Source organism: Coregonus clupeaformis, unplaced genomic scaffold (assembly GCF_020615455.1).
Source record: "Coregonus clupeaformis isolate EN_2021a unplaced genomic scaffold, ASM2061545v1 scaf0325, whole genome shotgun sequence".
Classification (NCBI taxonomy): domain Eukaryota; kingdom Metazoa; phylum Chordata; class Actinopteri; order Salmoniformes; family Salmonidae; genus Coregonus; species Coregonus clupeaformis.
The window spans coordinates 40,727-67,002 of record NW_025533780.1 but is presented as its reverse complement, the minus strand read 5'-3'; the positions used below and the strand labels follow the sequence as shown (position 1 = coordinate 67,002).

At 43.2% G+C, this 26,276-nt stretch overlaps 1 protein-coding gene across 1 annotated transcript; it reads left to right on the top strand.

The window, feature by feature from the left end:
* The first annotated feature begins 3,238 nt into the window (after positions 1-3,238).
* On the top strand, positions 3,239-25,973 carry LOC123484465 (homeobox protein aristaless-like 4). The gene is made up of 4 exons (XM_045214846.1): positions 3,239-3,917; positions 16,206-16,519; positions 21,478-21,606; positions 23,419-25,973. Exons 1-4 carry the CDS (start codon positions 3,572-3,574, stop codon positions 23,737-23,739), a joined length of 1,110 nt encoding a protein of 369 aa, XP_045070781.1. The 5' UTR covers positions 3,239-3,571; the 3' UTR covers positions 23,740-25,973.
* The last annotated feature ends 303 nt before the right edge of the window (positions 25,974-26,276 follow it).

The following is a 26,276-nucleotide window of genomic DNA, read 5'->3' as shown; positions in this document are numbered from 1 at the left end:
AAGTCCACAAAGCCTGTATTGCTGTATATCAGGTCACAAAATCTAGGATCATTGCATTATGTTACCGATAAATAACTGGCAAACAAAGTGAAAGTAACTTTGTGTTTGACACTCAGATGTTACAAATACAAAACCTCTATCTTAAGACGTTGTGGAAATTAGATTAATTTAAAAGTAAAATAACATAAAAAGGCCAGATCTAAATACATTGTGGCGTTTGGTCTCTTTGGTATGCATGACGGCTATCTGGAAACAGAACATTGAATTAAATTGATTCACACTGGTTTAGGGTGAAATCAATCGAATCTAGCTGTCCTTGAGACTGAGCGTTCAATCAAAGGCCTATTTCACATTAACGCAATGTTATCTACATCAGTCAATATAACATTTTAGTGGGCCTCCACATTTCCAAAGTCCACTGCAATATGCGATTCATTCGTTTATGCAATTTGTGAGTCCTACTAAATTAATGTAATGAATGCTTCTCATCTAATATTTCTACGAATGATGCATGACAGAAAAAGTTGGAAGCAATTTGGAAGCAATAATAATAATAATAATATTAATAGGGTTATCATAATAATTATAATGCTTTAATAAATTATTTCGATTGATTGGTTTTGGGTTTAAATGACAACAACATCTCTGAGATTTGTGCATCTCGTGGAAACAAATGGTGAATATATTCATTGGTTCGTTGGTGGAAAATATAACCCCCGTGAGTTTTACACAAGGTCTCTGATCCCGGAGGGACTGGGGAAGAAAGTCCGCAAATGAGCAGCAATGTGGGAGATGTGCTCTATTTAATTTAATATGGAAGGCGGCTTTGGATAACCCTGTTTTATAGCGTCCTTAACGTCCCTACATTTGCCTTGGTTTTTATTGTTGACAGTAAAGGAGAAAAGGCTATCTCTAGGCCAGTCTAACAGGTAAGATTGGCCTAAGTCTGCTCTAACGGGAAAGATATAGAGACTAACTAAACCATGTAGCCTAATTTACGATTATAATTTTCAATTTAATTTAACAATCAAACGAATCACCAAACCAATCACCACGAACTGCATAGATAAAACTGCACATGGTGTAGACCTAAAGTGTACTATAGCGTGTGGTTACATTAACAAGGCCACTTTAATGCAGCCTATATTAAACTTCGTTATGCTGGGTTGATTACGTTTCCCTGGGTAGTAAATAATATCAATGAATGATTTAAGTGTTTGAATGCTCAAGTCCGTTTCCTGTAATATCACCATGTAACCATGTCCAATAGTTTTAACGGAAATCTCTATCGCCTCATTATTTTATTTAATGAACATTCGTTTTGCAGTATCTAAAAAGCATGTAGGCCTTTGCTGTCATCTGAAAGTGATCTATAGCAAAAGGCACTCATTTTCGAATAGCTCCAACGATAGAGGCTGTCTTTGACTAGGCCTTTGCTACCTTTTTGAGAAACGTTTCATATAGTAGGCTAATTGTGTTTTTTATATTGCGTTTGATACACTTAATTAAACATTAATTTAGGCATTAATCTTCATGAAAAGTTTGACTCGATTTCAGCCCACGCATTCAAGGTTTTTACATGAACTATGAGTGTAAGATTGTGCTAAATTTGCTTCATTGATGACATCACATTTTAATGTAGCCTAATCATGTCCCACTACCCGGTCGTCACCACTTCACTTGTAGGTTTTAGGAGGGTTTCAGTCTCGTTTCCATGCTGATTACCTATGAACTACACCGTGAACATTCAGCGATCAAAGAACCATGTTGTTGCAGATAGCCTATTGCAGAGATATTTTACGCGGAATATGTTTCACCAGAGAAACCAGAATTTAGCTGGGGCTTTACACAGCAACTCCCTGTAATAAGAGTGTAGCGTAATAGCCATATGTCCAATGCTAAATACAGTGGCTATAGTAGCCAAGCATGGTCTTCACTAATTCAATTAAAATATGTAATTTGCTGAACAATATCCTACAAAATTGGAGATAACAATGAAATAAATTAATCAAGGAGGAAAACATGTTTTATTCCTGCATGTGACATAGCCTATAAATGTCCCAACGTCCCACCAGCCCATTAACATAGGCCTAATCTGTTATTAAAATATTGAAGTAAGTGGCAATAGAAAACACGATGACTCATACCACTACGTTTTGACATTTCAGTGATGTGCTTGTTGCTGAGTTTACAATAATCGTTGTAATATATAAATATATCCAATTATTAAGACATATTGGACTTATTTCACTGAAATCATTAGATAATAATTTTGAGCCCATAAGCCTTTAGGTCTACATAGTATGATTTAGCTGAATTAAACGTGGCTATAGCAGTGTGGTTCATTTTTTCGACGGGACCCATTCAACCTTTGCAAACGTGTCTAATTTGAGAACCCCTGCTATAGGCTTAAGTTAAATTATTTGCTATTAACGAACTTACAATATATCATTCACATCAAATGAATCACATCAAGAGGGGAAGGGTTTGACACGGTGATAAATTATAAGTGGAATGTGATTTATCACCAATCAGTTGATGACATGAGAAAAAAGTATTATTAATTTCAAAAAAGTCAGTTAGATCAACGGGATATAAGGATACAGTTGTAGATATTCTGAATATAGGCCAACTCATCTTTAACGATAGAAAATATTTTCTGAGTGATATGGTTTCCATAAAAATAAAATGTAATTCTGCTTAAAACACATATACCCCCCAGAGGACAGCATATTACTTATATTTACATTTTACATTTTAGTTATTTAGCAGACGCTCTTATCTAAAGCGACTTACAGTTAGTGAGTGCATACATTTTCATACTGGCCCTCGTGGAAACGAACCCACAACCCTGGCGTTGCAAGCGCCATGCTCTACCAACTTTAGGTTTACTCTCAAACAAATAAATAGAAACCAGAAAAAAATATAATAGTTCTCCGTGTCACAAATCACACAATACACATGAAACATAGATAGGCTATATTGTCCTGTATGTGTCGAGATCTCAGTTGTCTGGAAGAAGTCCCCTCTTGACGAACCATTGCGAATCAACCATAAAATTGCGCTCTCGATGTTGCCCTTCACTTACAATTAGTTATATATTCATACCCTAATTACATTAATGTCATGTGTTAAGTCCCCCCACATATTTAAAAAAAAAAAAAACTTTTTTCTTCTGAGGAAAGGTCTGACCTCACCCATTCATTTCATCAACATAATCACTCCGGAGAGGTCTTGACTTAAAGTCCGCACAGCTCTAGGTAGTGTGTATCGGGGAGATCTGGGTTGCATCTTCTGAAGAAAGACGCATTTTTGATACTCCTCTAAACCTTAAGGGGAGTTTTTAGCTTTTGGTCAGCGAGTGGTTCCTGGAAAACATCTGAATCGTTTTATAACCAAACACAGCTGCGGCGCCAGTGTATGTGTGTGTGCGTGACAGTGTGTATGTGTGTGTGTTCATCCGTATGTGGAAGAGCGAGAGAGAGTGAGGTTATCTGTTTGCTTCCCTTTCCAAAACGGAAAGAAAGAAAAAAGTTTGGACGTCTTTTTCTCCCAGTAACTTTTTTTAGGCATGAACGCCGAGACGTGCGTCTCATACTGTGATATGACATCCATGGATTCATATTATAGCCCCTCTGCACCGCAAGGTAGGGATCATCCGACGAACCCGTTTAGGACATTCCAAGCGAGTGACACCAAATACAGTCCCACTTTCCTGCCCAACAAAGGTCAGGCTTACGGAGAAAAGTCTCGGAGCCCATTCCAACAGGAGTGCCAGTCATTGGATGCCACCGCTGGGGAAGGCACCTTTAACAAATACCACCTCTTCATGCAGAGATCTTCTTGCAAAACCCCCCCTGAAGGAAGCAAACTGCACCAAGAAAGCGGACACAACGGAGCGCTCATTCCCTGCTATGGTGAGTAAACCACAGTTCTATTTCGAACAAACTGAGATTTCCCGTGTCCTGTGTTGTTTACCCTTGTAGAGAAACCACATCAAATGACGACAGAAATTGTGCTTGTGTTCTGTATACACTGCTCGGTGTAAATATCTGTTCACTTGACTTACTATGCCCCCACTTATGAGGGATGTTTTGCGTATTTTCTTCTCAAAGTTGGGAACGTTTTGCCTGTCTCCCCATGCCTCGTAAACAGTTTCCTGTAAGTTGAGAAATTCCTTCCAATAACCAGAACCGATGATAAAACAAAAGAAACGGGTGAAGTAATCACGTCTGCTATCATTCCGGGTGTTAGGATAATATCACTAATCGCATACGAACATTTGTCAATGCATGAGTCTTTACAAAGTCAATGTGCTGGACTTCACAACTTATTACCAATATTACGGCCACAACCATCCCCTGTAACACAATTACGACTATCACATTTTCCCTTTGACGATTGAATTAAATTAGGCTATATTTAATGCGATAATCTGCATTACAATCCTTAATATTGAATCTGAATCGGACAATTGAATTAACACGTTTTCAAGCATGAAAAATTACCGAGCGTCGAATTGACTTTAATATGGGAAATAATTTATCAGCGGACTAATATTGTTATTATCCCTAGTCTCTTTAAATCTATAGGCTACTTACTCAATATTTTCTCATGAGCAATTGATATTGGGGGAGTTTGCAAATGTTAAGAATCTATCGATGATACACACACACACACACACACACACACACATGTTTCGGCACCTATATGATATCAAGGTAAAGATAATCCGATTCTTATAGAAAATATTGGCCAAACTGATAGCCTATGGTGAACTGAACATTGCTGATCAAACAGCCTGATTTGCTGACCTGACAAAATAACACTGTAAAGGCCTCTGGCCGACAGTAGCCTGTAGAAACGTTGCGTTAGCGTGACATGGGTATTGGTGACCTTATAGATTTTTGTATGACCATACAATACAATGGATCACAAGTTCCTAAGCAATATTCGTTTATTTGACAAGGAAATACATCTTAGTCATTTAGCAGACGCTCTTATCCAGAGCGACTTACAGTTAGTGAGCGCATACATTTTCATACTGGCCCCCCGTGGGAAACGAACCCACAACCCTAGCGTTGCAAGCGCCATGCTCTACCAACTGAGCTACAGGGGAATACAACCTTTAACTTTGTAACTGGAAACCCACAGTTGCTTTGCGTAAAATGAATATGTGATGCATAAAATACCTACTCTTCCATCTGAATAAGAAATAACCCCCTCTACTGAATTACCCAAAAATATCTTCATGTTGAAGATATTCTGCAGAGGTTTAGCAAAGGGCACATCTTGAGCGCAGGAAAATCCGCCCATGCTATAAATTTAACACAAATACCGCAAAATCCAACGCTTTCTCTAACCATCTGCGAGCAACTTGTGGGTGAGATGAAAACCCACGGACATACAGCGGCTTCTCAGATGATGAACTGGAGGGAAGCATCAAATACAGCGGTAAAAGCTTTACGGAACCTCTCTCAGGAGAGTGGCAAGTGCTAAGAAAAATTGTAGGAGTTATTACAAATTTCAAACGTGATTCATTTGTTGTTTACTGTTGAGAAGTCAGTGACCAAAGCCAGATGATATTCGATACGTAGGCCATGAATCCTCAAGAAAATGGTTTACTTGAACAAGACTAAAGCAGTGCAAAAAAAATAAGACTTTCTGCCAAATAATTATTTCAGTCTCACATTTTGAAGTGTCTATAAACTAATTGCTATTAACGTTAGCGTAGTTAGCTCATTTCTAAAACATTTTAATTCAATTTGGCCCAATTCTGTCTCAGGTTTAGGCTACATTTAGATCAAAGATGTCCAACGTTCCTTCATTTAAACCCACATTCTTCAAATATTTTATTACAAAAAGTAAGAGCACATATACATTGATCGAAACACATGATAGTTTATTGAACGCTGTAGGTAACATTAACTTTAATGTAGCGCAAGAATAAGTATAAAAGCACTACAATTTCAATAATCCTTCATTTTTCCTTCTAAATAATGGATGCTGTGCTGTCATGTTAGAACGTCAACCAGGCGCGTGCGTTGCATTCCCTCTGTGAGGGAAATTTAAGAATATTTCCATCTATCTGTGCAATTTAGAAAGTTAAAATGTAATCCCCATTACATCTGACTTATAACATAACAATAACATGTATTTTCCGTTTTTCCGGATCAATTAATAGAAGAAGAAAAAATCGACACTAAAGATGCATGCACAGTGAACATATGGACACTGGACAGTGCTGCTAGCACAAACAACATCCAAATTAAATTTAAATGTCAGATTACTGAAATTATAGAATGAAATTAGAATACTTAACAATTTCCATCAATATACTAACATCAATTTGCACTTGTAAGAATCGGATAAAAACCATGCATGGAAACGGTTCGATTGAACGAAAGTATAGACTTCACCAAACCTGTTAATGAATCACTGTTACAGATATTCTAATGAATATCTAGTGTAAACGACAGAGTCCAGTCCTTCGAGAAAATGAAAAAGGAGGACACAACCAAAGAGGATATAACGAGTTGAGATGTCAATATAAAAGCGAAAGCACTGAATCACTGCTGTCAAGGAGAAGACATTGATCAATTGTCTGGTCTAACGGGCCAACGTGAGAAAAAAGTGCACATGAAGAAACTTTAGTTAAACTTTTCCATGCTGTTCTTATTATTGGCTAATGGCTACCATGATGAGGAGCAGGATGATATTAATGAGGATAAAGATTATATTATTGTTGATGACTAAGCTATCATCATCATCATCATCATAACAGTCGTAATTGTATTATTACATTATTAAGTATTTACAGCTGAGTTACGGAGGCGGGCTGGGCACTGAAAATATGCCACTAACGTGCCAGAATAGGATTCCTGTAAACCTTAATGAAAGCATATAAACCAATCAGTCTTTTCCTCGCAACATAATTAGTTGAAACGGGTGACGTAACATAGCATAGCCATCAATATAAGATTTAATGATGGTCTGCTGTGCAGATGTTATCGAATCTCTTTGGTTTAATCAAATAACTTTAGACAACAACACAATAACACGAGACACTTGCTTTGTCAAGAGTATGCGACTGATTGATCACTGCTGGGAATCAATGGAAATAATACTACTACCACTAATGATAATAATAATAGCTAAACAATAGTTAACCCAATGAGCATATTATGATGAATCAGAAGTAATTTACCGTATGCACGTCTTTATTATTCAAAAAGCAACAAGTTATTATTCAAAAAGCAACAAGTTGCCTGTTACATAGTCATTATATAGCTTCCAATATTTAGATCATTTAGATAATTCTGAACAAGAAAATATTCACCTGAAATAAATGAGTAAATACTCCGATCCAAACTTGAACCCTTATGTGCAGTCTTTTCTGCATTGGTCATTTAAGCACATTACGTACGGGCGCCAAACGTGGTATGCCTATAACATTAAGCCTACAAGTTATTCAAATTAAACATAATATTCTGTTCTTCATATATTACATTTCCAATCCTGTGTTATGGCCTTGCGTAACCTTTGGTACGTAATGACTCACAGGAGATGCGTGCTTAATATAGCGCGTAAAAGACCAGGCCGAGACCTGTAAGAAATGACGAATATGCTCGGCATATACAAAGTCAACTAATGAAAACGTATAGACACGGACTGAAAATTGAATAATCGATGTGAAAGTGCGTTTGAATCACATAATCCTATACTAAAAAACCAAACACATTGTCACACTTTCCTATCAACTCGGGGTCATATTTGCAATGGAATGCGTTTGTGTCCGGGGAAGATTATTATTTTTTTTTTTACCAGATCACATAATCACTCACGAGATCTTATTTGGGGTCACGTTTTAAAGACCCTGAACCTGGTCTTGGAAGCCTTATTGGTTTCGACCACAGGTATAAGTCATGGCAGGTAATTCAACGGGGACTTTGTGAGTTATTACTTCAATCAGGTTTAAGCAGGTAGGCAGAAATTCCTGGAGCCACAGTCTTTACAATATTTCCCGCTAGCCACCGCGGGGGCCCTTGAAGATAATACCAGCGCTGTTTTCGGGAGATTTCAAGGGAGTTTGTTTCTTTTTGCGTTCGGTTGAACTTGCCAGTGACCTGTAGTCTACATAACATCGGTAGATGTAAAGAAAATTATTTCTGCTGTTAATCCCAAACAAACCGCCATAAATAATACTTAGCCTAATGATGCCATCCTAATGTATCTTATTGAAGCAATAAGTCAGCCACTAAAAAGGAAGTTTACACCAAAGGACATATCTAATATTTTACAACAGATGACACATTCGAATTCGACAATATACAACTATATTCTTTCCATGATAAGACCACTCAAAATTGTTATATGACCTTTCAAAACAAAGGTCCCAGTAAAACGTGATGTTCTATGGGTGCACGTTTAGTTTTTTGCCCTAGCACTACACAACTCATCATAAAGCTTTGGTTATTTGAATCAGCTGCATAGTGCTAGGACAAAAAACCAAAACGTGCTCCCAGGGCCAAGTTTGGGAAACCCTGAATATGGTATCACAGGAGGACCCTGGCTGGGTAGACCATGCATGTTTTTACAGTGGCCCGTCACCCTTGCAGCAGCTTTGCCTGACCAAAGGTATGGCTGACTCCTCAGATAGAGCGAGCGTTAAAGAGCAGGCAGGAAAACCTCAGCACTACAGGAGACCTCCACCATTAATGTGACTCAGATGTACATAAGCACTTCCCCCAGTTATTGTCATACTTTCAAAGGCCAGCCCCTCATAACCACAGGCAGTCCTTGCTAACAAGTGCTGCATTCAAACACACAACATGTCACCAATACAATATTTGGTTATGGGGTGGGTTGCAGGTGATTGAAAGGATCAGTGAATGATTTTGTGGACGTTAACATGCTGTACTGCGCTTGCACATATTTACATACTGTAACAGGAAGGAAACAAATACTTTGTGCCTGCAACTAAGAAATGAGGCAAAGTGAAATGTAATGTTTTGTCAACCAAATTGTAAATGACAGCTTGAACCCTTTAGATTTTCCTACAGGTTTTCTATTCCACCATTGAATGATGGTAAAAACTGTTGCTCCAAAACAGTATAGGGTAACAAATGGCATGGTTTCAACCATTCCTCCATGAAAACCTCTTAAGATGAAACAATGGGACACTTTCTACGACCCAACAGTGCAGTTACATTGAGGTTCACTCAGGTCCAGCAGCACTGGACCAACAGTATGCTACTTCAGGGACAACATATACAAGGTCAGTGCATTAGCAGTAGGGGAGAGCAGTCCCTTTCCTAGCCGAGTCTACATGCAGTGATAAAAGCCTGTAGACTCCACTGGACACCTAGGCTCCATAAACCAGACTCCTCTCCTCCAGGTAGGAGGATATTTAGGGCCTGGCTCTGAACATCTAAGGGAGAGTGGCCAAAATTCAACCTGATAAAATCTGACAACAGGTGGCCTTTAAATTGGGGGATTGTGTTGTTTTACATTCAAATATATAAGAAAAATATATAATTTCTTGACTTGGTTTAACACACACAAACAATGCACATAGTCAGAGATAGCTATCCTTGACTTCTCTGCAATGTCAAAAGTGGTCAGAGTACTCATTGAGAACATAACCTCTAAACTAGGAACATCAATCTCTTTGTATTTTTCTTGAAGCAACAGGAGTTTTCCTCTTATGGTGTTTGACCGTCCTCCCTAAGGACAGGACACAGAGACCTTTAACTCTTGTTTCCTGCCCTTTTTAGAAGAGCTGGACACCCAAATTCTCCAGAGAGAATCGATCTAAAGCCCAAAGGAATCCAAACAGAAACACAATTTTTTTCCGCAACATTTGTAGTCTGGATAACTATTTACCTTAACATTCCAAGAGCTTTTCCAATGAACTATTCGTGAGCTATAGACGGAGAGAGGAAGATCCTTTGTTGTGACATTACAAGCATTTGGTATATAGTTGCGGTTACAATATCGTGTTTCACTCAAAGAGAGGGAGGATATAGGAGGTGTGAATAAACTGTCCAGTGAGATCCTTTCAATCTAGACTGAAGCCACCAAAACACAATCTGCTGCCATATCTCTCTCTACCGTCTTTAGGTACAGCACAACCATTTGAGCCTTTCTTTCTGTCCGTCTGTGCTGATTTATTTGAGCAGCGGGTAATAGAAAGCAGCCATGGAAGTGCTGTGAAGCCTGGAGAACCAGGACATACTTCAGCAGGTTGCTGACATGACTAGAGGTGACAAGGACCTAGGATCATTTTACCAGTTAGCTCATATTTTGGCACAGCAATTTACATTAGGCTCAATCTGCCGGCCGGAGTGCGACAGGGCTACAGCGAACCTCCTACTCCAGGCTTCTCTCAGTCCGGCAGTCTGTTCCTCTGCTGTGTAACTAAACCCTCCATAGTTGAGGCCCTCAGAGGATGCTTACTGATCAGACGTACAGCACAAAGAATATCTCAGAAGATTAGAGTCTGTAATATCACCTACTGCGGATACATTTACTCAGACGTTATAGTGTAGTAAAAAGTTAGCATGTCCATTGGCATGGGCATTGGCACCCATCACAAGCTGAAATTATAAGCATGTTGCTTTTTTGAATCACATGATTTCATGTGGTGTTTCCTAATGACAGAGTAGTATGTAAGTTCACATGGGAGCTGCATGTAAAGAATTTTAAGAAGTCTATATGAAATTATGTATTATTTCACAAGCAGAGGATCATTTTTGCTTAGTTACAAGTGATTAGAAATTTGTACCACCAAGGACAATCTAGTGCTCTTTCCACATTGTATTTACTTCAGTATAACAATGCTATTGTTAGATAGCTTCTATATCAGTGTCTTAAAGTGGAATCCACATTATGCTTAAAGGACAGTGACCAACCTCTGTTTTTTATTATGGCATTCCAGTGCACTCGTAAAAATGTATGTTTGCTTCATTGTGGTTTTTAACATCACCCGAGAGATTCAGACCTCACTGGGAAAAGAGGAGGGAACATAACGTCAACTGTTAGATAAACTGAGAGGATCTCACATTAAGAGGCCGTCCCCTCTCAGGGGGTCTCCCTCTGCACTCATTCAAATAACCTCAAATCTATTGGAACATGTAGACTTTCTTTCTTTTAGTCATTTTAGTACAGTACTGGTTAAAACCACAGCATACGCAGTGAAATATTATTTTGCATGAACTTTGCGTTACACTGGGTATTATATCTCCATCACAACTTAGCAAAATGGAAGTTACGGTGTTGTTACAGTTATTACTGTGTATTTACATGGGTATAAGGGCAGGGGAAAGTGTTTCCAGATATGGTAATAAGTTGGTTTCAGAAAGACAAATAGAGCTTTATTCCTTTGTCTTATGTGTAATTGTCTAACACTGTCTTGACCTTGTTTTAGAGCTAGCCAAACTGTGGAAAAGGCACTGAGTAGCCCCAGCCCTGCCCAGTCTCAGGCTAGTGGACATCCTGCCGTGCTCTAGGGCCTGAGAGAGACTCTCAGACAGATGAAGAACATTGAAGAGAGAGAGGGATGATTGATCAGTGTCTCAGGCTTTATGGATACGCTCCCATAGCAGTTGTTTTTTGGCGCAGCGTGTGCACTTCACAGCAGCCTGATGGGATGAATCATCCCTCTCAGCACAGTCAGTGTTTGACTTCAAAGTGGACGCTTACCTATCAGATGCTCCCAAACTACTGTAGCTATAAGCTAGTCAGAGAGGTACTTATGGAACTTTTTCATCCGTGAGCTGAGGTTTTGTTTCTGACGGCAGGCATATGAGAGTGCAGCAGTGATATGAGAAAGGCATGGGCCTAGTGAGCACCAGCTTAGGCTAACCTTGACCTGTTTCAGGACTGCAATTGGCACCATAGCCTACTCATACTGCGGTGCTATTCGTAGTGGTGTCATGGTGCTCCTGACCAGAAACAAGATCGTTTAAGAAGGACTGGTTTGTAAGAACTGCTGAGACTTGACTCCATCTGCCTTTGGGTAGGCGATTAGCTCTGGTTTTGCAAATGGCAGTGTAGGCAGAGGGCTTGCTAATAAGGCTCTCCCCATGCTAATTCCTTGTGGTGACACTCACAGGCTGCAATAAAAGGGATCAATGTCTCTCACATCACTTTTCATTTGTCATGATGTAGGCATGACAAAGTTTACATCTCAACACACCAGTCAGTCTCTCCATCCACTACCTGTGTTAGTTAGTGTCTCTGTCTTTATGTAACAGCCTCACAGCCAGCGGAACTGGCAGGAAGAGAGGACTTCACAGAGTTGGCGGGACTTCAGAGCACAAAGCCTCCCATTACGATTCAATCCATATTCTAAGAAGGAAACAAACCAAATTTGAGTTACAAATAAATGCTTAGCAGAGAAAACAGCTTACACAAATTTCCTCTGCTCCCTGGGTCCAGTCAAAACAGGGATCTATCAAGCCTAGACTACACACACTTAATCTCTTTTATTTATGTTTTCTAATATTTTGGGATATTCTTTCGGGTTTGGGAATATTCTGCCATTAATCGCTCTCGGTCACCGCAGGGAGTCTAATTTATAGTGTTTATTTTAAATGCTGTGAGCTGACCCTAGCCATTCTATTCAATAAAGAGGCTGGGGAGGCGTCCTGTCGCTTTACTACCAGTTAAATTACACTTTGATGTTCCCCTCTCGTTTTCGACAGCAACTTAGCGTCTGTCCCCAGTGAAGGTCTGACCCTTGCTAACTTTAAGGGGTCCAGCACTGATATCCAAGGGCAGGGACTATTGTCATTTACCCCTCATAGCATAGCTGCTATGATGATCATATTTATTACTCTAACATGACCATCTTTTTTCTTATTTTGACATTTTCTGTGGACACATCTTTTTTAATGACTTACAGTGCAAAATATAAAATTACGTTTGAAGACATTTTCTATGGGGAAATGTAGACGCTATTAAAAGGGGTTTACAAGACCCTGTGTTGCTCTGCAGGCAGGTGTGAATACTCTTAAGGTTAAACTGCCAATTAGTTCTCTGATTTAACCTCACCCCTCTTCTCTCTCACCCACTGATGAACTCTCCTTTCAGACCCTCTTGGTTTCAGCTTGGTCAGATCTGGACTGATTTTGTACAGTATTCTGTTTCCTTGACATTGTAAAGAATAACATTAAGATTTCAGTTCTGAACTACCTTGTACTTCGACACAGCAACAGTTTTGTATCACATCTCATTATTTCTAACTTTAATCAAACATACAAATAGCATAAGACAGCAGTTATAAAACTGGAAAGGAACAGGGAAGCTATTTCAATTTTAGATCACAGCAGTAGTACAGTCACTGTAGACTTGGTATGTCAGATCCCTAACAGGGTTGGGGAAGACAAAGAACAATGGGCTCCAGACTTGCCTCTCTCCGTCAGAGAGCTGTAATTGAAACTGATGTGGAATCTTGGATGCAAAGTAAAAAAGAAAAAAATCAGTGGTTGCGTTTCAAAACACTGTTGTAGAGCAGATTCCTCTAAATGGGAAACACGCATGCTATGAGGTTTTAGTGGAAGGGACTGAGGAGTTTATTGTCTGCTTGCTTCCAAGTGTTGTATCAGGGATGCTGAGATCTAGATCTGTATAAAAGGTGAAAGGTGAAAATGAGAGGGGGGTTAACTGTAACCACTGATAAATTACAGCAGCATGTCAGAACATATCCTGGCATAGAGACAGAAGTGTCTTTGCTTTATATAGTATATAACATATCATACTTTCACTAAACCCAAATATGATTGTGTAATCCAATCAGCTAAGGTGAAAGTGTCTGAGGATTAGTTATCTTCAGGAAAATCCACCATGATGCTAAAAGGAAATGTCTGCCTCCCCCATCAGTGATCATGATACTGCATTTAGTGATGACTGATAAGCTCTTTACTTCCATAGGAGAGGTGGAGAAAATATTACCTCTGCTATTTCAGATGGACCTCTCCATGCCAATTACTCTCAGTGGGCTTCTCTCTACAGGCATATCTCCTTCTACCCGTCTTTTACTAACCCAGCTCTGTTAACAGGAAGAAACAATTCAACATTAGCCTTTAATGGCTATGTTCACTCAGGGCTCCCTCCACTGCATGGGTATCCTGCAGTAAGACTTTCTCATGTTCCTCATCCATATAGCCCAGCCCCCGGGAGGTCCCACTGCTGTTGACCTTGGGCAGTGGAGTATGTCTCGCCTCTCAGCCACGACCCACCACACGGATAACAAGTGGGAGATTGTCACAACAAAAACCATCAATGACACAGGGCATAAACAAGAGCCTTTGATCAGCAGAGAGCCCTTGATTTCAAACAGCCTGACAGCCTTGCCTTGTTGGGACCATTGGTGCAGGGCATATGAGGGAATAACTAGAAATGATTTACGTTTTGGTAAATGCGTTGAGCTCGCTCCTCTCAGGCTTAACAGGATGTGTCAGTCCTGGGCAGGCAGCAGGCAATGTGGGAGCCATTATACCCCTGGCCAGGGCCCGGGCCCCGGTCGATGCTGTCTGCCTGCCTGACAGTCCACAGTGGCCAGGGTGCTCGGCAGCAGCCCAGGGAAGGCAAACTGACACAGCCAGAGAGAGTGAGCGTGCTGCTGAGACGGCTCAAATCAGGCCCTCACGATTAATTACCAACACCAGGAGTAATCTTTTTCCTCATATCCAACTCTGAGGGAAAAGCTTTAACTTACAGTAGTTGGAGGTTTTGAGAATCAGACGGGTGAAACATAACAGTGCAACATTGATTGGTATAAGTGAACAACTTAATTACAGTGCTATGGTAGGAAGTGGGCTTTCCCTAAGTGTGGCCCCTGCAGTAAACAAATCTTATAACACAAGGCTTGTATTTCTGATGGTGTCATTGACTGTTATGCGGTTTAGCGTTCGCATGGTTACCCAGCTCCCTTTACCCAAGTCCTTGAAAGATGTGTGTGTAGGGCGGGGGACCGGGGGTGTGTGTATCATCAGATGAGCTATCAGGTCCCCTCACCTTACAGCACATTACCCAACAAGGCTCTGTGTGGAGGGCCGGAGGGCATGCTGTCCTGCTGTGTTGAGAGCAGTATGCACACCAGAAGCTCACATGCACACCTACACCCCATGGCTCTAACTTGACAAGGCTTTACCCCAGCCTCAGATAAGAAATGAGCACGTCCCAACCCTGGGCTCCCTAAAATAACTCCCTGTCTCTTAGAGCTAAGCTAAACAGAGGGGAGCGTAGTGCTTGGACTCACCACTAGACTGAGCCAGAGGGGACATCACCAAGCAGAGGGGTTGAGAGGCAGATGTGAGGTTTGGCTTGGACCCCAAACAATATTCTATACCCCCTTGAACACCCTAGAGCCAAAGGGGGAGGGTTTGCAGTTCATTTGAGTGAGTATGACAACACATTGCCTTCCCAGGACCCCAAACAGACCCCTTAATAGAAGCCGTAATGGAGAGAGTTTAATGATCCACAGGCAGGGAGGGCAGTAAGGGCACAGAGGATTGGTGATGTAGTGGAATAATGAATGAGACGGCACACTGGCACAGACAGCATCATGGGAATTTATGATCAGTAGGCTGACTGAGGTTTCACGGCTAGGCTGCTGTGTGTGTTTCCCATCGCTACAAATTACTGTCCAGCAGATTGCCACTGACACTCTTGTTGCCGGGTTAGTTTGGTTGTGTTACTAAGTGAGCTTCAGCTTGCAACCGCACCACAGACCACGCCCAGCCCACGCCTGCGTTGAAGACCTGAGTTCCCCCAGCGTAAGACCTGACTCCAACCCCAACCATACTGAGAGAGAGAGAGAGAAATGTGAAAACCTGTAATTTTCTATTAGTCTGCAATTACTGCCTGCCAGGGTGTCTGTTTCCATGATTTATGAGCAGCAGTATGGAAGGAGTGTTCTGGCAGTCACACAGCTTATACACACACTCCTAACCACACCCTGAACCAGAGTCCAGACCTGGAACTAACTGACCAGGAAGCTTTCAAAGAACAACATGGTGCAAGAGTCATTTGGTCCTTGTGCTTGTGCTACATAATACTGTAAACACAGTCTAAATTAGTTTTCTGTTGCACGTCAGTCCCAACACATATGATGTCAATGATAACCAAATCCATAATTATTCAGCACAGTGCTAGATATAATGTGTTCTAACACCTTACTTCTCTCATCCTCTTTCCAGGTAAAGATAGCTCAGGACTGACAGACTCTGACCTGACCCCGAACTCTGACCCCTCTGGGATGGACGGCAGCTACCTGAGTGTGAAGGATCAAGGCGTGAAGGGCCCGTCGGACCGACCGGGCTCGGACATGGCCAGCCCCATGGACAAGGGCGAGGGTGAGAGCAACAAGGGCAAGAAGAGGCGTAACCGCACCACGTTCACCAGCTACCAACTGGAGGAGCTGGAGAAGGTCTTCCAGAAGACCCACTACCCTGATGTGTACGCCCGCGAGCAACTGGCCCTCAGGACTGACCTGACTGAAGCCCGTGTACAGGTAAGACTGGTTCACCTGAGCGGAACTCTACTGCTAACCACTACTTACTCAGGTTCTGTGAAGATCTGTGACTTCAGTCTAGCAGTATCACTTTCATTACACATCAATAACAGTGATGATCACCATTATACACAGAAGAACAATTGGTAGAGTTCTAAACTTGAGCATCCTTTCCTTTAGGCCACGACTAGCCAAACAAGAACAATGACCAATGCTATCTCGAATCAGATGGCGGCTGTATGTTATTGAGAGGACTTTAACAAAAACCGGACACAGCTAATGATTAGGAGACTGTGGATAGAACCACATTAATCCCTCAACATCTGTGGCTTTGGAGAGATAACGTCACCAAGCCACCAGGGTGAGAGTGAGAGTTATCTGGTAATGTGGGAGTAGGGGAGTAGGGGCCAACGCAGGGGCAGGGGGCCCCCAGGGGCTGAGGCTGGAGCTGGGCCTCATATGTTCACTGTCAAGGGAGCAGACCTTCATCCACATATGAGGAGACATGCTTGGTTCTGCTCAGCTCCACAACCTAGCCTGCACCTGAACCCCTGGACTTCTGAACTGAGTACTGCAAGTGGCTAACCAGGTCTGGGGCTACAAACATACAACCTTCCTGTGACCTTCCCCTTTGATTTACATATAATCCGTCCATGACTACTGCCGCATTCCAGCATTGGTGGATAGCTGATGAGACCCCCCTCGCTCGGAGCACAGATACAGACACAGACACACACACACACAAAGTCTACCAAAAGCCCTTGGATTCATTGTGTTTTTCTTTCATTAACATCCTGTTCAGGAAAGAATGTGTCCCTCCCATGGTCTCGTGGGTAGGTGTGAAAACCTTCCCCTGAGCCTCTGGTAAGTTGTGAGGTTCGCAGCAACCATCATGCACTAATCCATAGGAAACATGCCAGAATATACAGTACAACACTGACACCAATATCTGTAAATACAAACGTAATGTGAAAGTAAAGAGAGCAAGTGCTCTGTGAAAGAGTCTGAGGGATGAGATCAGGCTGGATCGGGTCTTTATATGACATGTGCTGGCGCAGTGGCAAGAAACCCCTCACAGTGAAACACAGGAAGTCCCTGAAGCCAGAGGGTTGTAATTCAGCCTAGAGCCCCCCCCACTCTCTCTCTCTCTGAAGGTATGCTATTCCTCTAGCTATAAGAGGGCTGGTTCAGCTGGGCCCTTTACAGCCTAAGTTCTCCCACTGGCCCTCTTAAACCATTCAAGTTAAAAGATAAAAGACACAAGATGCCTCATCAGTCAAAGAACTTTACTCAGAAAAAAGGAGCTTCACACCTCATGAATTCTGCATCTAAAGTGGACAAACTGTTCAACTAAATCCACAAGAATTTGTCCTGCTATAAAGCTCATAGTACTGTACGTTTTGGTCGATTGGAATTCCACTGAGATTTCAGTTTTGTGGTTGTCAATAGATTTCCAAACAAATACTTCCTGGTCAAGGCAGTGTTTTTCAGATTGTAACTGAAATACCCTCTCTTTAGTCCACTTAACGAGACTGAACAAGAGGAGCTTGTAAACTTGCCTGACTATAAACGTTAGCCAGAGAAATGTTTGTTTTTTCTGTCTACTGGTTTCAAAGGGAGGAAGTCGGTTGAGCTCTGAGTCATATGCACTCCAGATACATCTACAGGTCACAGGTCAAGGGTTTCAATAACATCACGTCTCTCAGACTACCTTGCTGTCAGTCCACAGCTCTGAGGCTGCTGGACGTTGTTTGACATGGAGTATATAAGGCTAAATGAAATGCCAATATGAGTTAAGGACCAAACTACAGACCTTAGTTCATATAAAACAGGACAGCAACCCATCAGAAAGCATAATAACAAATCATGTAAATATGATATTAGATATTAGATGTTGTGCTCATTCAGCTGGGTAACTATACAAGGTAGAAATACTTAGTCATTGTATACCCCCCATTGTGTACTATTTGCAGGTCCATTTGGGCCGTGCTATAGTATGGAAACAGCAGTGGCAGATTATCAATCCTCAAAGCTGGTCTCTGACTTCAAAGTGGCTGTATCCCCATGCAGCTTCCCTGCCAGGACAGTTTGGCATTTCTGTGTTCTTTCTCTCTGTGCTGGAACATAACTAAAGCCTCATAGTAAGTCTCTAAGCTACTTTAGCTGTCAACGTCTTTACCAATTACTGTCACTACCCAGTGTGCACACACAAACACTTAGCTCTGTGGAACAGAACCTGTCTAGGGAGAAGTCGGACAGAAAGCACAAACAAACAGTATCTGTTGGTAGATAGATACTCACTGTCCCAACATGATCAACAGCTCTACTGGTGGGTCACTGTCAAAAGACACAAAGGGAGAAGGTGCATGTGAACCAAGGAGTGAGTCCATCCAACTATCATAGCGTACTCTTTACAATCTCTTCTCCACATCATTTATAATTGTAGTTGATGAGGGGCTTCATTGGCAATAGAAGCTAGTGAGTATTTGGGTTGTATGAGACTGTTGAAAGAAAGACATGAAGACAGAGAGAGAAGGAAAGAGACAGATGACAGCAGTGAGAGGAGAGGAGAGGTGAGGAGGGAGCGTCTTGTCTGTGTGGCTCCTCTGGGTTGGAGGGGGGAGCATCGGAAAGCCAGGGGTTTAGGGGTCAGGAAATTAAACAGAAAATGAAAACAAGCTCTGGTTTGAACATTCTCCCATGTCACTTTTCAATTTCCCAAATTCCCTACTCCGATTTATAGAGGGAGGAAGAGTGTGAGTGAGTGAAATAAATAAATAAATAAATAAATAAATGACAGAGGAGAGATAGAAATAATGTCAGGGGGGCAAAAAGAAAAAGGGGGGGAAATGTGCTACTTTTGTTCTCTCTCACAAAAATGTTCTGATACCATATACATTTTAGTCATTTAGCAGACGCTCTTATCCAGAGCGACTTACAGTTAGTGAATGCATACATTTTATTTTATTTTTCCTACCCCCTGTGGGAATCGAACCCACAACCCTGGCGTTACAAACGCCATGCTCTATCAACTGAGCTACATCCCTGCCGGCCATTCCCTCCCCTACCCTGGACGACGCTGGGCCAATTGCGCGCCGCCCCATGGGTCTCCCGGTCGCGCCGGCTACGACAGAGCCTGGATTCGAACCAGGATCTCTAGTGGCACAGCTAGCACTACGATGCAGTGCCTTAGACCACTGCGCCACTCGGGAGAATAACACCCATATATTCCCTGTATCAGTGTAATCAGTGAGTAAAGCTTTCTAAACAGACAATGTGAAGCTTAGGGACAGTGCTCTCTGTGCTCTGTGCCTTGACATTAAGTGCAATCACAGTCAGGCTGATATCAGGTTACCCAGCTCTGAGATAGGCCCTATGACGTTGTGTGGGGGAGGGCGCCAGGCCTAAGCCCATCTGAGACTGACTCTATTTAGATCACTTTCACCAGCTTTGATGGAAATTTAAACACAATAATGCTTTCAATAAACAACCGTTTTAGGCTCAGATGTCAAAGGTAATTACAGCACACTTTTGTTATGAGAAAATTGGCCTGTTCCTGTCAGAAGACAAAGGAACGGAGGGAAGAGTCTGTAAACGTTTTGTTTTGAGTACTCAAGTGAAAACCTCCTCTCCACATTGTCTGTATTAGAGGCCTAGAGATCCTTCCTTTCTCCTCTCTTCTCCTCTCTGATTGCACACCCCGCCCAGGGAATCAGACCAACGGATTTATTACTTCACCCTCTTTTTAATTATACCTCCAAAAGTCTGTGTATGTGTGTATGTGTGTGTGTGTGCGTGTGTGTGTGTGTGTGTATGTGTGTGTGTGTGCGTACACACGTGTGTGTGTACTTGGTTGACGGAAAGGGAAAATTGCACGTCAGTGGCTGTGTAAACCACAAACTAATTGACCAAAGGCTCATCCTCAGAACCAAGTTCAAACTCTGTGACAAATCAAGATTGCAAAACAAAGGAGGCGCTCCCTTTGAATAGGCCTCCACTTCGCGAATCAATAAATAGAAGGAGTTAATCTGAGAGGAAGAGGGATCACAGGGAAAGGAATTTCTGGCTGCTTTTGAGACTTTAAGCTTAAGAATAGCTTGCTTTATCTACAGAGCAGCGCATACTTTCACTTTTTTCCACTAGGAGTTTCGGCACATTGATGTCTGTGCAGATAGCACAGTCGTTTGGCTGTGATCCTCAGAACCCTTTTTCCATAGAGAAAAGAATAGTGTTATTTGCATCTATCAGAAAGGCATTCTCCTGAGATGTGGTGGAAAGTTATAGTTTAAAGCTTCAGGATTACTGGTCCAGTACTAACTCCGCCCCGGCCCCCACTGACTCCCCCACTCCCCCATCTTCCCTCCACATCTCCACCTCCAACCTCCTGCCTCCTGCTGCTGATGGCGCTGATAGGAGGGGAACTCAGAGGAGGCCTTCACATGGCCTGTCAACTCCCCCAGACGTCAAACTCCAGCCAGGTCTCTGCTTTCTCTGAGAGAGGGAGACTGTGAAAAATAAGCTATGCACACGGGCCAAGGCCCAGGGCTGAGGGGCAGAGAGATTCCCCTTCTCTATGAGCGCCCTGTGAGGCCAACCCTGGAGGTTCCTGGACTGTTTCTCAGGTGCCTGACCACGCTGCTGTACAGTGTTTACCCACAGTTCACCCAGCCTCACTGACACACTGAGCCCCAGGCCTAAGATACACATGGCAGTCTCTTTCCTCCCCTTACAGCTCAAAGACACGGAGCAGCGCCACAATTATAATCACAACAGTGTTTGTGCAAGTTATGTGCTATGTATATTGTACTGTAGGCCTACATATTATTTGAGTTCTATTGGATGTTCAGGGAAAACATGTATGACTATCTTCTTCTTTGAACTATGCTCTAAAAATGTAACTATAGGTATCTATGGATCCTATGTGACTATGTGACTCAGTCCTGACCTTTGCCCAGCAGGTGTGGTTCCAGAATCGCCGAGCCAAATGGAGGAAGAGGGAGCGCTTTGGTCAGATGCAGCAAGTCAGGACACACTTCTCCACAGCGTACGAGCTGCCTCTTCTAGCCAGACCTGAGAACTATGCACAGGTAAAAATAATAATAAATAATACAGTAATTGAACGTATTTATATAGCGTCTTTTTACATTTACATTTTAAATTTTAGTCATTTAGCAGACGCTCTTATCCAGAGCGACTTACAGGAGCAATTAGGGTTAAGTGCCTTGCTCAAGGGCACATTAACGTCATTTAGCAGACGCTCTTAGCCAGAGCGACTCACAAATTGGTGCGTTCACCCTATAGCCAGTGGGATAACCACTTTACAATTGGGGGGGTAGAAGGATTCCTTTATCCTATCCCAGGTATTCCTTAAAGAGGTGGGGTTTCAAATGTCTCCGGAAGGTGGTGAGTGACTCCGCTGTCCTGGCGTCGTGAGGGAGCTTGTTCCACCATTGGGGTGCCAGAGCAGCGAACAGTTTTGACTGGGCTGAGCGGGAACTATGCTTCCGCAGAGGAAGGGGAGCCAGCAGGCCAGAGGTGGATGAGCGCAATGCCCTCGTTTGGGTGTAGGGACTGATCAGAGCCTGAAGGTACAGAGGTGCCGTTCCCCTCACTGCTCCATAGGCAAGCACCATGGTCTTGTAGCGGATGCGAGCTTCAACTTTTTCAAATGCTCAAACAAAATGCTTACATTTTGTTTAAGTTTGGATGAAACACAGCAACCATTTGTGCCAGAATGCTCATCACCCATCAGCTATCATGGTGGAGGCCTTGGAGGAGCAGAGTGGGGTTACTTACATCTTATGGGTGTTACAGACAAAGGATTTGAGAGAGCAGTTCAAGCTGAGGGGGAGGCCTTTCTCTGTGATGCAATGACAGATCAGCAAGCCCAGATGAGGCAGCTCCTCTTCCTGTTCTCTCCTCTCTCTGTCTGCCCCCCAGAGAGTGAGGTCAGCCTGGCTCCAGTGACAGGCCAGACACACCCTCACATAGACCCAGAGAACCCTCCATTTATTATTCATCTGCACAGAGGGTCAGAGGGCAGGTGTGTGTGTGTGTGTGTGTGTGTGTGTGTGTGTGTGTGTGTGTGTGTGTGTGTGATGCTGTGGAATGCAGCTCTGTGCACATCTGGCCACTCCATGCGAGTCTCCAGCACCACTACCCCGGCCCCCATCTCAAACACCCCCACCCCCACACCCACATCCCTATCAGCTCCCTGACCACCGCATCTCTCTCTCCGTCTGTGGAGGAGGGTGACAGGAAGCATGGAGATTACTAAAACAGCCAGGCAAGGTGTTGAAGGACTGAGGTAGGAGGGAAATGTCTTTCCCTTCAACTTATGTATCTACCTGCAGCAACACTACAATAGGGTTTTCAACATTAAAATATTGGGCTATGGATAAGTAGACTATGATGTGAACGTTGCTCCACAGAGTTGATAGGTTAATTAATCATTCAAGTCGATTTGACAGACCATGGTGAGTATCGTAGGCTTCTTGATCTTCTTAGCCTATTTGTAAAGCGTTTTACCATAAAAGGTCTACCTCGTCTTTAGGCCATTGTGCGCGCCGGGCGCTATACCGAGGAAGAGACACGTGGAGACTGGTGCTCAAGATAATACTTTTTTGGGGAGTGAGCGATGTCGAATGATGAACTTTACTGCAGAAGCTAAACATGACCTTAAATAATTGTGCAACTTGTGCTGTATTGCATGAGTATCCTAGGTTGGTGCTTTTGTTTGTAAACAGGACTGTCACACACACATCACACATCCTTCATTCTGCAATAGGCCTACTTTATAATTATATTCAGTCCACAGAGGGTGTCTGAAAAAACTAAGCACTGACTCACCCACATAGTTTTGGTATTTAAAGTGACCCTGTCCTCTCTTTGCGTTTCAGATCCAGAACCCATCATGGATTGGTGGCGGCAGCGGAGCGTCTCCTGTACCAGGCTGCGTAGTGCCCTGTGACACAGTCACGTCCTGTATGACCCCTCACCCTCACTCCGGCAGCGGCGTATCTGACTTCCTGGGCGTCCCGAACCCTGGGGGTCACATGGGACAGACGCACATGGGCAGCCTGTTTGGGGGTCCTGGCATGGGGTCAGGGATCAACGGGTACGATTTGAACAGCATGGACCCGGACCGCAAGTCCTCCAGCATCGCCGCCTTGCGCATGAAGGCCAAGGAGCACAGTGCAGCCATCTCCTGGGCAACATGATGCCTCAACAGCAGCAGGACGGGCCTCTGGGAACCCCACCACGTCCAAACCAAGCCAAAGCAGAGAGGGGAGGCAGTCTGTGCTACTATAACAGAAATATTGATAATCTAAAATACTAATGATGATAAAAGCCATAGCAAATTGCTGAAGAGGAGAGAAAGGAGATCTGGACAATGGACTTCTTTACTTTGTGTCTCTGATGGGAGAGACCAGTGGACATCAGAGATGAACAACAGTCAGTCAGTCAATCAGTTAGTCAAAGCATGAGGTGAGAGGCAGGAAATCGAGAATCCTTCAAGAGACAAATGAATTGGTTGCTTGTTGGAAACAATGTGCTGGTTGTACAGTAATTATAAACTAAAATACAACAAAAAGAACAAAAATAGCTGAATAGATTTGAACCAATCCCTGCACTTATTCAGTTAATACAGGTAATGCTGTTTGTACAGATCTTGAGATGCGTCCGCTAACACACCTGCTATTGAGTGTCAATATAGCTTTTTCTGTTCAGGTGTTGTTATACCTTCTTGTTTTCCGGTATTTAAATTTTAAGTGTGTATTTTTTAAATTCTTTTTGATCCTGGTTTTATCACAGAATCCCTCGTCCCTTTCTGTCAGACCGTGTGCAAATGCAACTATTCTCTCCACATAAACTGCAAACTGATATTCACATATTTACATACATTTGGCCTGATTTGGGTCTGTGTGTACATTTGGGTTTCCTTAGGTCATTTTGGTCAGCATTACTTCAAGGAGAGGGGTGTAGGTAACGGTCAAGCCCAAAGCCGATCCATCTCTGTCAGACTAACTGAAAGAATGCTGATAAAATCAGTCATATTCTTCAGTTTCGGAAAGAGGTAAACCATTTCAAAGGTAGCTAACTGTTTCTGGTTTGCATGGTCAGCACTAGCATACTTAAGGTTGGTGCCACCTTCCAACATTTAAATGTCAGATATAATTCCAGGTTTGTTTAAGTGCGGGCAGACGGAGAGCCCTACCTGCCCCGCTGACTAAGCCCGCTGATGGGCCGTCACTGAGCCAGAGAGGGATGGGGACAAGGAAGTGGTGTGTGTGTGTGAGTGTGAGAGAGGGGCACAGCAGGCCTGCTGGGTCTGGGGCTACAGGGACTGGGAGCACCAGACAGGCTCAGCTCTGTTTGCAGGAGGAGATTCAAAGTGGACATGCCATTTCCTCCCTTGGCATTTCCTCACCTCGCATTTCCACCTAGGGAGTTACAGGAAAAGTGCCCTCCAGTCCCATTGCCAGAAATAACACCCAGCGGCAGCCTTGAACAGCAGAGAGGCAGTGTAGATTATACAGACAGTTTCTGAGGGGGATAATAAAATGCTGACTAAGGCCGTCAATGTTGACCACTGTCTCTTTTCATGCAAAGCCTCACTTTGACTGTCAGCTGAGCTGACAGGTCTATAGTGGGATGGTATTCTCAGAGGAGAACCTTTCGTGCTTTTGTTAGAAGTATTACTTTCTCTCCACACAAAATAAGCCGTCGGTCAGTTTTATACCAGGAACCCCAGGTTTCTTTCCACTTGGAGGAGACTTGTGAAGTGAATCCGTGTGAAACAGTTTGTTGAGGCAAAGGAGGGCTGTGAATTGGCTGCAGGTCATGATGGACTTGGGGGAACATGTACTGTACAACTTTATTCCATCTCTCACTCACTGTTTATTTTCCTCTTGGAGAGCGCCATCAGCAGGCACTTAGCAGCTCCACTCTGTTCCAAAACTCTGTTCCAAAACTCTTATGCATCTCTCTCAGTCCCAGATGCAATGTATGGCCATACGCTGTTAGAGACACATGTAAGTTCAGTGCTGAATTTCCTGACGGTGTGTAAAGGATGTGGAGAGGCTGTGTCCCATGAGAGAGGTGTCAGAGCAGCAGGCTGTGAAAAAGACTGGATAGCACTCTAGCACAGAGCTGTGAAACAGCTAAGCATCTAGCAGCCATGTACATCTGCCCTGCCAACCCAGTGCAATTAATTCTGTTCTCAAGACGTTATTGCCATGTTTGCATCAACATGATTACTTTACTAATGATAGTAGACATATGTTGTTATAAATTCCTCATTCTCCGCGGCCTGCTGTCCTCCTGACAGCTTTAGCATGACGACTTGTGTTGAGCAGGCTGAATTTTGGCAACAAACACATCCTCCCCTCCCCTGGCAACAACCAGATCCCCCCGTCCCTCCCCTCCTAGCCCCCTCGGCAACAACCAGATCCCCCCGTCCCTCCCGTCCCTCCCCTCCTAGCCCCCCCCGGCAACAAACAGATCCCCCCCGTCCCTCCCCTCATAGCCCCCCTGGCAACAACCGGATCCCCCGTCCCTCCCCTCATAGCCCCCCTGGCAACAACCGGATCCCCCGTCCCTCCCCTCCTAGCCCCCCCCGGCAACAAACAGATCCCCCCCGTCCCTCCCCTCATAGCCCCCCTGGCAACAACCGGATCCCCCGTCCCTGTGCCTCAGTGTGGACATGGAACAATGTGGGGGGCAAACTGGCATCCGTGCATTCGATGGCTCCATG

Excerpts from the sequence above, each read along its gene's own strand:
- LOC123484465 (XM_045214846.1), top strand. The coding sequence starts at position 3,572 with ATGAACGCCGAGACGTGCGTCTCATACTGTGATATGACATCCATGGAT. Across the intron at positions 3,918-16,205 it reads AGCGCTCATTCCCTGCTATG|GTAAAGATAGCTCAGGACTG; the intron begins GTGAGTAAACCA and ends TCCTCTTTCCAG. Across the intron at positions 21,607-23,418 it reads GACCTGAGAACTATGCACAG|ATCCAGAACCCATCATGGAT; the intron begins GTAAAAATAATA and ends TTTGCGTTTCAG.